Source organism: Solea solea, chromosome 12 (genome assembly GCF_958295425.1).
Source record: "Solea solea chromosome 12, fSolSol10.1, whole genome shotgun sequence".
NCBI lineage: Eukaryota > Metazoa > Chordata > Actinopteri > Pleuronectiformes > Soleidae > Solea > Solea solea.
The window spans coordinates 27,891,434-27,903,769 of NC_081145.1; the positions used below are offsets into that span (position 1 = coordinate 27,891,434).

A 12,336-nucleotide genomic window follows, 5' to 3' on the forward strand; every position below is an offset into this window, starting at 1 on the left:
AACTTTGTATGGAATTTCACATTAAAAACAAATCATAGGAGTAGAATTACTGGGAATTGCTGTAAGTTATTTGGTTTAAATTTATGTTTTTGCCGAAATTATACAGAAATGAATTGTTATTGTAACATTTATATCCGGCCATATACAGGATAAAAGACAATGGTTTGATAGTCAGGGTCTAGTATTTGGCTTTTTTTTCAGACCATATTTTCACATAAAGATGATTTATGTTTGCTGAAACTCTCCCACACCAAACCCCATAGAGAAAGTCTGGGATTTTAACATCACAGGGACACAGCAGCACACAGGAGTTGTTGTTTCACTGTCGTCAAGTCCAAATGTCTTATTTTGTCACTTCAGTGTTTGAAATCCTTTGTTCAGGTTTACCTCAGTGACACAAAGTGACCACACGAGGCAGCAGTGGACCAATAGACTGACAGCTCCTGTGTCCCCCGTGAGCTAAAAACGCTGATTTTCTCAATGGAGTTTGGTGTGGGAGAGTAAATTGTTCACAAACGTAAGATTCCAGTCAGAAAAAGCTGTCTAGCATTGAAATAAAGTGGCAGACATATTCTTTAAGGTTGTCACACATGTAATATGGTGTTGATTTTATCAGCTGAGCCTTTTGTTAAGGTTGTTTTTTTTTGTATGATTTGTTGATGGTGGGGGATTAATGTCTGTTTTGAATGGACAGTGTTCCACATTTTAAAGTAATTCATTAGTTTGGGATGAGGGTTTGATGTGTGTGTGTGTGTATGGGGGGCTCCTGGATCCTGGATCCCTTCATTCCTGGGGCCCCTACAGTGCTGTGATACGCCTCTGAGTGACAGCGCTGAAGTCCTGGATGTCATGTCCAGCTGACGCAGACAGGAGCTCTGAGGAGGAACAAGAGGAGGTGAGGACACACAGACTTACTCAGGCAGGACACTGAGACGAGGACGGAGACGTCACTGCAGCAGCAGGTAAAACTCTGATCTGATTTCTCTCGCTCTCTCAGTCTGATTCTCTTCATCCCTGTGTTTATTGAGAAGTCGTGATGAGCTGTGAACTTTATTTCTTCTTGTTTCTAAACTCTGAGCAGGAAACAGAACCCTGGAGCTCTGTCAACAGATTTGTCAAGTTTCAGTTAAACGCCTCCTTTTTCATGTCTGGTGTAAAGGAAACAAACCTTTCTTCAAAAATGCGTTTGAAAACCTTACATTTAGTGATTTGACAACAATCAGTAATGTCTATTATTGAACAGAAAGATTGACACACAGCTGCAGCTCTGCTGATTAAACCGTATCTGCTGTAAAGTCACTGTTTGTTTATTTACAGAGATTTTAATGTGGTCTCCTCTGACACAGAGTGTGTGTGTGTGTGTGTTTGTTTGTATATGTGTTTTCCCTTCTCTGTGTCTGACATCTCCATGGTAACATCCTTCACGATGCTGCAGTCTATCAATGGACGTCCGGCTGTAGGAATACAGCGGGACGTCCACGGATGGATTCCAGCTGTTCATGAAGGTTGAGACAAAAACACACACACACACACACAAAATCGCACAAAGGGACCTAAGGAATTGTAAAAAATTAGAAGGAAAAAGAAAGAGATGAATGAGGTTAGATAACTTTTAAAATGAGATGTGCCAAGATGACAAAAGGTTTATCTTACAGAAAAGATTAGAAGTATGATAAACTGAAATCCAAAACCACAAGAAAGAATAGTGAGATAATGTAAAATAAGAAAATACTGCAAATCAAATGTGATAAAGTGAAACATGAACGAGATTACATTAAAATATGATGGGGGAATAAAAATCAAGAACAGTTCAAATGGCATTTAACAAGAAAAGATGAGATAAATATGATATATGAGAAGGTAAATGTGCCAAGATAACACAAGGACAAAATTAGAGAAAACTTTAATAGTTAAAATGAGATATTCGTACATGATGGGACTGGAGAAAATAAAAGCTGAGATATGAAGAAATGTGGTACAACGCGATTAAAGCAAAATATGGTGAGATGAGGGGCCACACGGTTGGTGTAGTGGTTAGCACTCTCGCCTTGCAGCAAGAAGACCAGGGTTTGAGCCCCAGTTGGAACAAGGGTCTTTCTGCATGAAGTTTGCATGTTCTCCCCGTGTGTGCGTGGGTTTTCTCCGGGTTCTCCGGCTTCCTCCCACAGTCCAAAAACATGCAATGTGGGGATAGGTAAATTGGACACTCTAAATTGACCGTTTGTCTCTATGTGTGTGGCCCTGCGATGGACTGGCGAACTGTCCAGGGTGTGACCCCGCCTATCGCCCTATGTCAGCTGAGATTGGCACAGCACCCCCCGTGACCCTCTGGTGGAGGATAAAGCCGTAGATGATGGATGGTGAGATGAGTTCAAATTAGATGAGTAATTTTGGACAAATAAGACGAGATAAACTGAGGTGTATAGAAAATGTGATTAGTTTAAAGGTTCAGGTTTTATTATGTGTGGTAATGGCTGAGTCGTGTCTGTGTGTGTGTGTCCCCTTCTCTGCCAGAGGACAGAAGGAAAAACAGTATAAACAATACAATCCAAGCCTGTTTCAGCGGACATCTGCTGTCATCTTGTTGTTTTAGAGCCTTTTCTGACCTGAAACGTAGCTTTGTAAACGTGTTCCTCTCCCACACCAAAGCCCATAGAGAAAATCAATGATTTAAGCTTGCATGGACGCAGGAGCTGCTGGTCTACCGCTGCCTCGTGTGGTCACTTTGTGTCACTGAGGTCAACGTGAATGAAAGACTTCCAATATGGAAGTCCAAAAATAACACATTTAAATATGCACATGGAGGCAGCAGTGGATCAACAACTCCTGTGTGCTGTGATGTAAAAATTGCGGATTTTCTCCATGGAGTTTGGTGCAGGGGAGAGTGAGCAGCTCACAAGCTTCACTTTTCAGCAGGAGCAGTGAGATAAAACATCATGCGCGTGTCACTGAGGGTATGCTGACAGCCTGAACTGTCCCTTTAACATGTTGATCGCTGTTAAACATGTTTAACATGTTGATTGCTGGTGTCCACTGTCTCGCCGCAGTAGAGACACTCGCCATGAGCGTGGACGAGGACGCTCGCTGGCTCGACTGGGTCACCAAACAGTTTGAGAGCATCGCGGGGGATGACAAAGAAATCAGCCTGGAAGAGTTTAAAACAGCCCTGAAGGTCAAAGAGGTGAGTGACCAACACAGCGGGGCCTCGGCTCGATGCGCTAACCTCTGACCTCTGCTGTGTGTGTGTGTGTGTGTGTGCAGTCCTTCTTTGCAGAGCGTTTCTTCGCTCTCTTTGACTCGGACGGCAGCTGCTCCATCAGTCTGGACGAGCTGCTGGAAGCTCTGGACCTCCTCATCCACGGTGACGAGACAGACAAACTCAAGTTCCTGTTTCAGGTGTACGATGTGGACGGTCAGTACATTTCTTTTCAACATTTTGATAGGAAGTAGCCTTATTCGATTTACAGAACATTTGGTCCTTGAATTTGAGGAAATTGGTCCTGGAAAGTCATTGAAAAATGTCAAACTAAGGTCTGGGAACCCTGGATTAATTGATCATCAATTAATCGTTACAGCTCTTTCATCTTCATTATCTCGTTGTTCTGTATCTTGATCTTTTTTTTTTTTTGACACTCAGACCACACCTCCTTGACCTCTGCTCCTGTTGTTCGCTCATTAAAAGCTAATTCAAAACCTTTTATTTCTTATTTTTTATCGACAACTGCGTCAAACAGGCAGCGGCTCTATCGATCCAGATGAACTCAGAACGGTTCTGAAGTCCTGTCTGCGTGAGAGCGCCATCTCTCTGCCGGAGGAGAAGCTGGATGACCTGACGTTGGCGCTGTTCGAGTCGGCTGATAAAGACAACAGTGGCGCCATCACCTTCGAGGAGCTGAAAGCGGAGCTGGAGGCGTTCCCAGAGGTGATGGAGAACCTCACCATCAGGTCAGACTTCATCATCATTCCTGTCATCATCTCCGCTCTTTTAGCTATGTGTTTGGTCGCCACCACCTTTCTTTCATTCTGTCTTCCTCTAAAGTTCGCAGAGCAGTGTCTTTCAGGGCCGAATTGGTAGCAAGAGATGCTAATGTGGCTCAAACCATGGCGACGTGACAGCCACTTTGTCTACCATTGTTGGATGCACACTGAAGAAGATACAAGTCGTGGGGAAAACAGCCTTGTCTGAGAACTCCTGTGCTGGACTATTTGCTCAGCATGATTTAATTGGCTAACACTTGCCTGTGCTGAAGATTTTACACATCAGGATCGGATTAGCGCCTGTGCCAGTATGTGTGCCTGGTGGGATTTTAATTGGCTAGTACCTATGCCAAAGTATTTGCATTGGGTGATTTGATTGGCCAGTGCTTGTGATGGAATATTAGCATGATTGATTAGCCAGCTGCTTTTAGGGAGTTTCTCAACTTCTGGCTCATCCAGCAAGAACAAAGTGAAGAATTTGACCCACAATCCAGTTGGGTAATGCATGGGTCACCACCCCATTTCATATCGATGACCTACCCGATTCGTACCGCAGAGCCAAGCATGTACAAAGTGTACATGTATGGCTACTTGTCAAATCCCTAACTGTTACCCACAAAGTCACATTGGGTGTCCGCAACAGTTTGGGGTACCCAAATCTGCCTCCATTGCTTACATCTCTCTCCCTTTCCCTCTCATTCTCTCTCTTCTGTCCTCCCTCTTCAGTGCTGCTAACTGGTTGAAGCCTCCCGACGTGGAACAGAAGAAGCATCACACTCCGCGGTACCTGACCCGGGTGTACTGGCAGAACAACAGTCGGAAGCTGCTGTTCCTCTGCATGTACACTTGCATCAATATGGTCCTCTTCATCTTAGCCATGCTTCAGCACAACTACGGGGGGGCGTGGTTCATGGTGGCCAAGGGCTGCGGACAGTGTCTCAACTTCAACTGCACCTTCGTCATGGTACGACGTGCCGTGTGTGGGTTTTTTCGGGGTTCTCCAGTTTCCTCCCACAGTCCAAAAAGATGCACATTTGGGGCCTGGGAAAATTGGACACTCTAAATTGACCATAGGTGTGAGTGTGAGAGTGAATGGTGGTTTGTCTATATGAGAAGAAGTCCCTTCAGAATTCAGATATGATAAAATGTCAGCCTGTGGAACCTGTTGAACCTGAAATCTTCAACAGGCATATGTAGTAGGTCAGTATAATCAAACAACTATCTGTACCACAGTAGCCATGGCAACCCAGGAGAAAGGCCATCATCCAAATTTTGCAGGAGTGCGAGGGCCTGGTCATTGCTGCTTCAACTGATAATGAATGTTACCACTCACTGTCAATGGTGTGTTGTATGTGTGCAGGTGCTGATGCTGCGTCGCTGTTTGACGTGGCTCAGGGCAACATGGGTGGTGAGGGTCTTACCTCTGGACCAGAACATCTTGCTGCATCAGATCGTTGGTTACGCCATCCTCTCCTTCACACTGGTGCACACCACCGCTCACATCGTCAACTTTGGTACACACACGTTAATTCACACACAAACACACACGCATACAGTGAGCTGGAAACACACACACACACACACACTGAAAAATGTTCTTCTCCTCACACTTTCATTTCAGCCCAGCTGGCGGAGAACAGCGACTACAGCTTGTGGGAGTATCTGCTCACCACTCGACCAGGGATCGGCTGGGTGAAGGGAACGGCCTCTGTGACTGGAGTCATTCTGCAGGTCCTCATCTGCTTCATGGTGCTCTGCTCCAGCACGTTTGTACGACGTAGTGGACACTTTGAGGTAAGAGACAGGTTTTTACGTCAGACAGCTCTCACATGTTCTTCTTGCAGATGTTTGATGGCTCTCACATGTTCTTCTTGCAGATGTTTGATGGCTCTCACATGTTCTTCCTTCTGTAGATGTTTGATGGCTCTCACATGTTCTTCTTGCAGATGTTTGATGGCTCTCACATGTTGTTCTTGCAGATGTTTGATGGCTCTCACATGTTCTTCTTGCAGATGTTTGATGGCTTTCACATGTTCTTCCTTCTGGAGATGTTTGATGGCTCTCACATGTTCTTCCTTTTGTTAATGTTTGATGGCTCTCACATGTTCTTCTTGCAGGTGTTTGATGGTTCTCACATGTTCTTCCTTCTTGCAGATGTTTGATGGCTCTCACATGTTCTTCCTTCTGTAGATGTTTGATGGCTCTCACATGTTCTTCCTTTTGTTAATGTTTGATGGCTCTCACATGTTCTTCTTGCAGGTGTTTGATGGTTCTCACATGTTCTTCCTTCTTGCAGATGTTTGATGGCTCTCACATGTTCTTCCTTCTGTAGATGTTTGATGGCTCTCAAATGTTCTTCCTTCTGTAGATGTTTGATGGCTCTCCCATGTTCTTCCTTCTTGCAGATGTTTGATGGCTCTCACATGTTCTTCCTTCGGTAGATGTTTGATGGCTCTCAAATGTTCTTCCTTCCGTAGATGTTTGATGGCTCTCACATGTTCTTCTTGCAGGTGTTTGAATGTTCTCACATGTTCTTCCTTCTTGCAGATGTTTGATGGTTCTTACTCTTTCTTCTTTCTGCAGATGTTTGATGGTTCTTACGCTTTCTTCTTTCTGCAGGTGTTTTACTGGTCTCATCTGTCCTACGTGTGGGTGTGGTCTCTGCTTGTGGTGCATTGTGCAAACTTCTGGAAGTGGTTCCTGGTTCCGGGTCTGGTTTTCCTGCTAGAGAAGATTGTGGGAATTGCAGTCTCTCGAATGGGTGGTCTCTACATTGTGGAGGTCAACCTGCTGCCGTCCAAGGTGCCAAAAACAAACTTCAGTCTTTTGTTAAACCTCTTTTAAATGAAACCTCAAACCGAGGAACGTGACCTGAGTATGACCGGTGTTTTGACGCGTATCTGTGCAGGTGACTCACCTGGTGATCAAACGTCCTCAGTTTTTTCATTTCAAACCAGGAGACTACGTCTACATCAACATCCCTGTGATCGCCAAGTACGAGTGGCACCCGTTCACCATCAGCAGTGCTCCGGAGCAGACAGGTAAATATCTCCAACACTGAGAGCAGCAACATGTGCCCCCACATGTCCCTGATGACTGCTGTGACCTTTGACCTGCAGATACAATGTGGCTGCACATCCGCTCCATGGGTCAGTGGACCAACCGACTGTATGAGTACTTCAGACAAGCGGAGAGTCAGGGCGTCAGTACTAAGAAACTGGCCACCAGCCTGAGGAACGACAGGCAGCTGCTGAACACGCAGGTACCAAACACGTCTGACTCTGTGGAAGGAAATTCAACAACGGATCAGTGCACTATTGTCTGTGACCATTTGATTGAATGTTGGTAAATAGCGTGGTTCCTATGGGAAGATTTTTCCCTCTCTGTTGCCGGTGTTTTGTTGTGCACTCAACGATGGTGGACATCAAATTCCCATCATTTTAGCCGTATTAGCGGCTGTTGCTACAAAGTCAGTGATGAAAATAGAAGTGTGTATATAAAATGATAAAATGGACGCGGTCTTCTGGTTGCAAAAAAAACCCCCGATTTTGAATCCTGGAGATTTGACTGACGCCAGGTTCGTTTTTAAACACTTTATTTGCAGGCGTCACTTATAACCAGGCTCCCATTGGACGATAGCAGCTGTCAATCACACCGGTGTCCACTTGTCACTCATCACGTGCTGTGCTACATAATTTACATAACTGGCGTCATGTTGTATTGAAGAAGAGCTGGAACTAGTGATGAGTGAGACCATTAACTCCTCAAGTGAGATGTAGAAGCTACATTTTGAATTCAAAGGTCCAGACTTCCCTCCGAAGGTCTTGGATCAGCGCCTGGTGACTATTCCAACTCACCCGACAACTTGGAACACGACGTCTATGGCTATTACAACATAACGGAGCGCTCTCACTTCTCCACAGGAGGAGCTGTTCAGCACCACAGACTGTGACCAAGCTGTGGCGTCCAACGAGGACGACGCCATCGAGCTGACCATGTACCGGCAGAACGGCTCGCAGTGCAGCGCGTCCCCGCCATCGCTCTGTGGAGGTCAGGGGTCGGTGGAGCCTCTTCCAGACGAGCTGGGGCCGGCGGAGCGAGGAGAAGCTCCGCCCCTGAAGGAGGTATGTATTTCTCATCTTTCACTCGACCTGTGGGGATGAGACAATGCACGATTTTAAATGTCATGTGCTGTCATGCTCTGCCACAAGGGGGGGCTGCATCATTCTAGTAATTCCAGATCTACATGGATCTAAAAAAAAAAGGTTTTTGACCAAAAATTAAGGTTAGGTGATTCCAGCGCATTTTACAGTCATTTTAAGATTATAAAGATTTTTAATTATTACGGCAATAATGTTGCACGTTTTTGCAAAACACAATATTATTATGTTAAAATCTCAATTTTGCTATTGTCACATGTCTTTAGCAAAATACAATCAATACATCCCACCCCCTCTGGTCAAAGCTCCGCCCCCAAAACACTGGAGGTCATGAGTTTCTTGTAACATTAGTAACGTTAGTTTCGTCTGTTTCCACTGTATCTGTGAGTTTACTGACATGAAATGATGATGGAGGACGGATGGACAAAAGGTCTGCTCCTATTCATGAATCCAAATTTATTTAAAGTTTTCGTTATCACCTCATGCCGACTCAGCAGATTCTCTCCTCAAACTGCAGGTTCCCGCCATATTTGGAGAAAACCACAGGTTCTGCTACATCAAGGTACGAAGAACACCATGACGACGATGTTGATGACAATGACGATTCTGTAAGTGTGTATGCTGTGTGTCAGTGTTATGTAGACGGACCGTACGGGACCCCGACGAGGCAGATCTTCACCTCTGAGCACGCCGTCCTGATCGGCGCCGGTATCGGGATCACGCCCTTCGCTTCCATCCTGCAGAGCATCATGTACCGGTGAGGCCTCACACCGACAAAGACACGACAAACGACATCTCCCAGGCCAAATGACAACACATACTGTACGATAATCACGAGAGGTGATGACGTGATGTCTGGGCAATGACAATCCCAACATCTCTGTCTCACCAAAGACAAATTAGAATTAAGTTGGACTTTGACCAAGATCTCGAGGACAATCACTTGCACAGATGCCGAGTGTGCTGCAATAAAAGTGGACGCCGTCATGGACGAAGACGCTCTTACAAGTTACCTCTTCCATCTTAACCTGTGTCGGCACATTCTGTCCTTGAATTTGAGGGAATTCACCCAAGGTGTGGGAACTCCTGATATGTGAGGAACATGAGGAAAAACAGGTTTTAGCAACAGTTTCTCAGACTTAAACGTTATGCCAGTATAAGTCTTTAATATTTTAGGAATATATTTGCGCCTTCATCTTGTCACAAGACCACAGCAAACTGAAGTTTGTGAGCTGCTCACTCTCCCACACCAAAGTCCATAGAGAAAATCTGCTATTTTAGCCAGTAGAGACACAGGAGCTGCTGGTCCACTGCTGCCTCGTGTGGTCAGTTTGTGCCACTGAAGTAAATCTGATCAAAGGATTTCAAACATTGAAGTCACGAAATAACACATTGGAACTTAGTGATGGAGGCAGCAGTGTATCATCAACTCCTGTGTGCTGTGATGTTAAATCACTGATTTCTCTATGGACTTTGGTGTGGGAGAGTGAGCGGTTTACAAGGTGACACAAACACACACAAACACACACAAACTGTTTCGTCTAGTCTGCACTAAATATGTGTTCCTGTCCCTTTAAGACATAGCGCTCATATGTCTGTTGTGTGTGTGTGTGTGTGTGTGTGTGTTTGATGCAGGTACCGCCGCAGGAAGCAGAACTGTCCCAACTGTAACTACTCGTGGTGTGAGAACATCAAAGACAACAGCGACATGAAGCTGCGCAAAGTAAGTCATGAGGGCAGGGGGTCAGGGGTCACTGATCAGCTGACTGTGGTGAACAAACACTGGTGAACGTGAGTCTGTCTGGAACCCGCAGGTCGACTTCATCTGGATCAACAGAGACCAGAAGTCGTTTGAATGGTTCGTCAGTTTACTCACCAAACTAGAGATGGACCAGGCCGACGAGGAGCCGGAGGGTGAGAGAGCGAGAGAGAGACGAGACAATAGAGAAGAGAGGGGGAGAGTAGAGACATTAGAGAAGAAAGAGAGAGAGAGTGTTGCGGGGGCGGGCTCAGATCCACATTGATCCCTGTGTCTCCACAGGTCGCTTCCTGGAGATGCACATGTATATGACATCAGCGCTCAGTAAGAACGACATGAAGGCCATCGGCCTGCAGATGGCGCTTGACCTCCTGGCCAAGAAGGAGAAGAGAGACTCGATTACTGGACTCAGGACCAGAACCCAACCTGGACGACCTGAGTGGGGGAAGGTGAGTCCACTGAAGGTCTAGACCTGGATTAAATTAGGATTCATTTAACCTTGTTTTTAACTAAGGTTTAATTTAGACCTGATCTATGTTAGGTTTAACTTAAAAATCAGGGTTAACCTACACCTGGCTAGATTAAGGTTTAAATTACACCTGGTTTACCTGAGGTTTAATTTGACCTGGTTTAAAATAAGTTTAACTTGGATCTGTTTATCTGTTTAGGTTTAAATCTGGATTTTATGACTTGGTTTACCTGAGGTTTATCTTTTACTTGCTTTAAATTAGGTTTAATTTAAACTGAAGCTTGACTTAGATTTGTTTTGGATTAGTATTAAATGAGATAGATAAACCCCAGTTAGAGTTAAACCTAATCAAAGCAGGTAAAAGATAAACCTCAGGTAAACCAGGTCTGTTAGGATAAAATGAAACCAGGTCTCGATAAATCCCAATTTAAACCATGTCCAAGTTAAACTTACTTTAAGCCAGGTCTAAGATAAACTAACTTGAACCTTGTTTTAAGAATTTCAGACTGAAGGCACCTCAGACTACACACACTAACTCACTGTGTGTGTGTGTGTGTGTGTGTATCAGGTGTTTCAGAAAGTGTCAGAGGAGAATAAGGGGAAGGTTCATGTGTTTTACTGCGGCGCTCCGGCTCTGGCTAAAGTCATCAAGGCTCAGTGTGAACACTTCAGCTTCAACTTCTACAAGGAGAACTTCTGACCATGTGTGTGTTACCTGTCATCTCATATATGCACCGCTGAGGTTTTACATCATGAACCTGTGTAAGGCCACGTGTTTGTCTTTTGTCGTGTCTTGTCATGAATAAAATAAAACCATGCGCCTCGTACAAAGCTATTGAGGTGAGCTGATAGTTCCTGAGACAAAAAATATGGCTGCCAGCGGGAAAGAGGCAAAGAAAAGACAGGTTTAGTCACTTAAAGAATGTTTTAATCTATGCCTTCTACAATATCTGAAAGATTTGTGTCGCTTTGTACACCACTCAATCTCCCCCTGCACCAAACCCCATCAGCCCGACAGCACACAGGAGTCGTTGATCCACTGTTCCTCCATCACTGAGTTCAAATGTCTTATTTTCATGACTTCTGTGTTTGAAATCCTTCATTCAGATTTACTTCAGTGACACAAAGTGACCACACGGGGCAGCAGTAGAGCAGCAGCTCCTGTGTGTCTCCCCCCCCCCCCCCCATGAGCTAAAATTGCTGATTTTTTCTATGGAGTTTGGTGTGGGGAGAGTGAGTGGTTTACAGACTTCAGTTTCCTATTGGAGAGATAAAACGGCAAATATGAATCACACACATTGGCTTCTCGCGTTATTATTTAACTCATACGTGTTGTTAATGTATATGTTTTGTTTGTTTGTGTGTCTTTGAGTCCATTGAGTTTGTCCCAGATATTAATGAGAAGCAGAAAACGACAAACAATTTTCATTTGTGATGTAGGACTTGTGTTTGTTCAGTAATGTCACGCTCATCATAGATCATTTAAAAACACATGACAGTGTCCCATGTTAAACTTAGTATATTTATTTGGCTTGTATGTTGTTATCTTTTGTATATAAACTAATACTGTATATATAATTTTATGCGTCTGTTCCATTGATTGATTTTTTTGTCCATTATTTTGTTAATTTGCTTCTTTCTTTGCCAAAGTTGTGTTTTTTGTAACACATATGAGTGTCACTGATAATAAACAATATGATATTCTGCACAACAAGGTGTTTTTTCTATCCTTTTGTATTTAAAACTATATCTACTACAAACAGTATTTACATACCTCAAACTTAATACAGCCATTACCATAATGAAGAAACTAGCTTAGGTTTAACCTAGGCCTTATTTACCTGAGGTTTAAGTTTAACTTAGACCTAATTTAAATCAGGATAAACAAAGACCTTGTTTAACTGAGCTTTGAATTAAACCTGGATTTCCTAAGGTTTATCTATTAGAAGAAGAATTTAATTAATCCCCTT

General features: G+C 44.1%; 1 protein-coding gene across 1 annotated transcript; it reads left to right on the top strand.

The window, feature by feature from the left end:
* Positions 1-192: 192 nt before the first annotated feature.
* On the top strand, positions 193-11,814 carry nox5 (NADPH oxidase, EF-hand calcium binding domain 5). The gene is made up of 17 exons (XM_058646145.1): positions 193-962; positions 3,048-3,181; positions 3,262-3,412; positions 3,735-3,945; positions 4,705-4,942; positions 5,339-5,492; positions 5,600-5,772; positions 6,598-6,780; positions 6,887-7,019; positions 7,098-7,240; positions 7,902-8,102; positions 8,656-8,700; positions 8,771-8,895; positions 9,774-9,861; positions 9,953-10,052; positions 10,180-10,346; positions 10,935-11,814. The coding sequence occupies exons 2-17, from the start codon at positions 3,062-3,064 to the stop codon at positions 11,064-11,066; spliced, it is 2,364 nt and encodes a 787-aa protein (XP_058502128.1). The 5' UTR covers positions 193-962; positions 3,048-3,061; the 3' UTR covers positions 11,067-11,814.
* Positions 11,815-12,336: the final 522 nt, after the last annotated feature.

Coding starts and splice junctions, on each gene's coding strand:
- nox5 (XM_058646145.1), top strand. CDS start 3,062: ATGAGCGTGGACGAGGACGCTCGCTGGCTCGACTGGGTCACCAAACAG. Junction 3,413..3,734: donor TCAGGTGTACGATGTGGACG/GTCAGTACATTT, acceptor TGCGTCAAACAG/GCAGCGGCTCTATCGATCCA. Junction 7,020..7,097: donor CAGTGCTCCGGAGCAGACAG/GTAAATATCTCC, acceptor TTTGACCTGCAG/ATACAATGTGGCTGCACATC.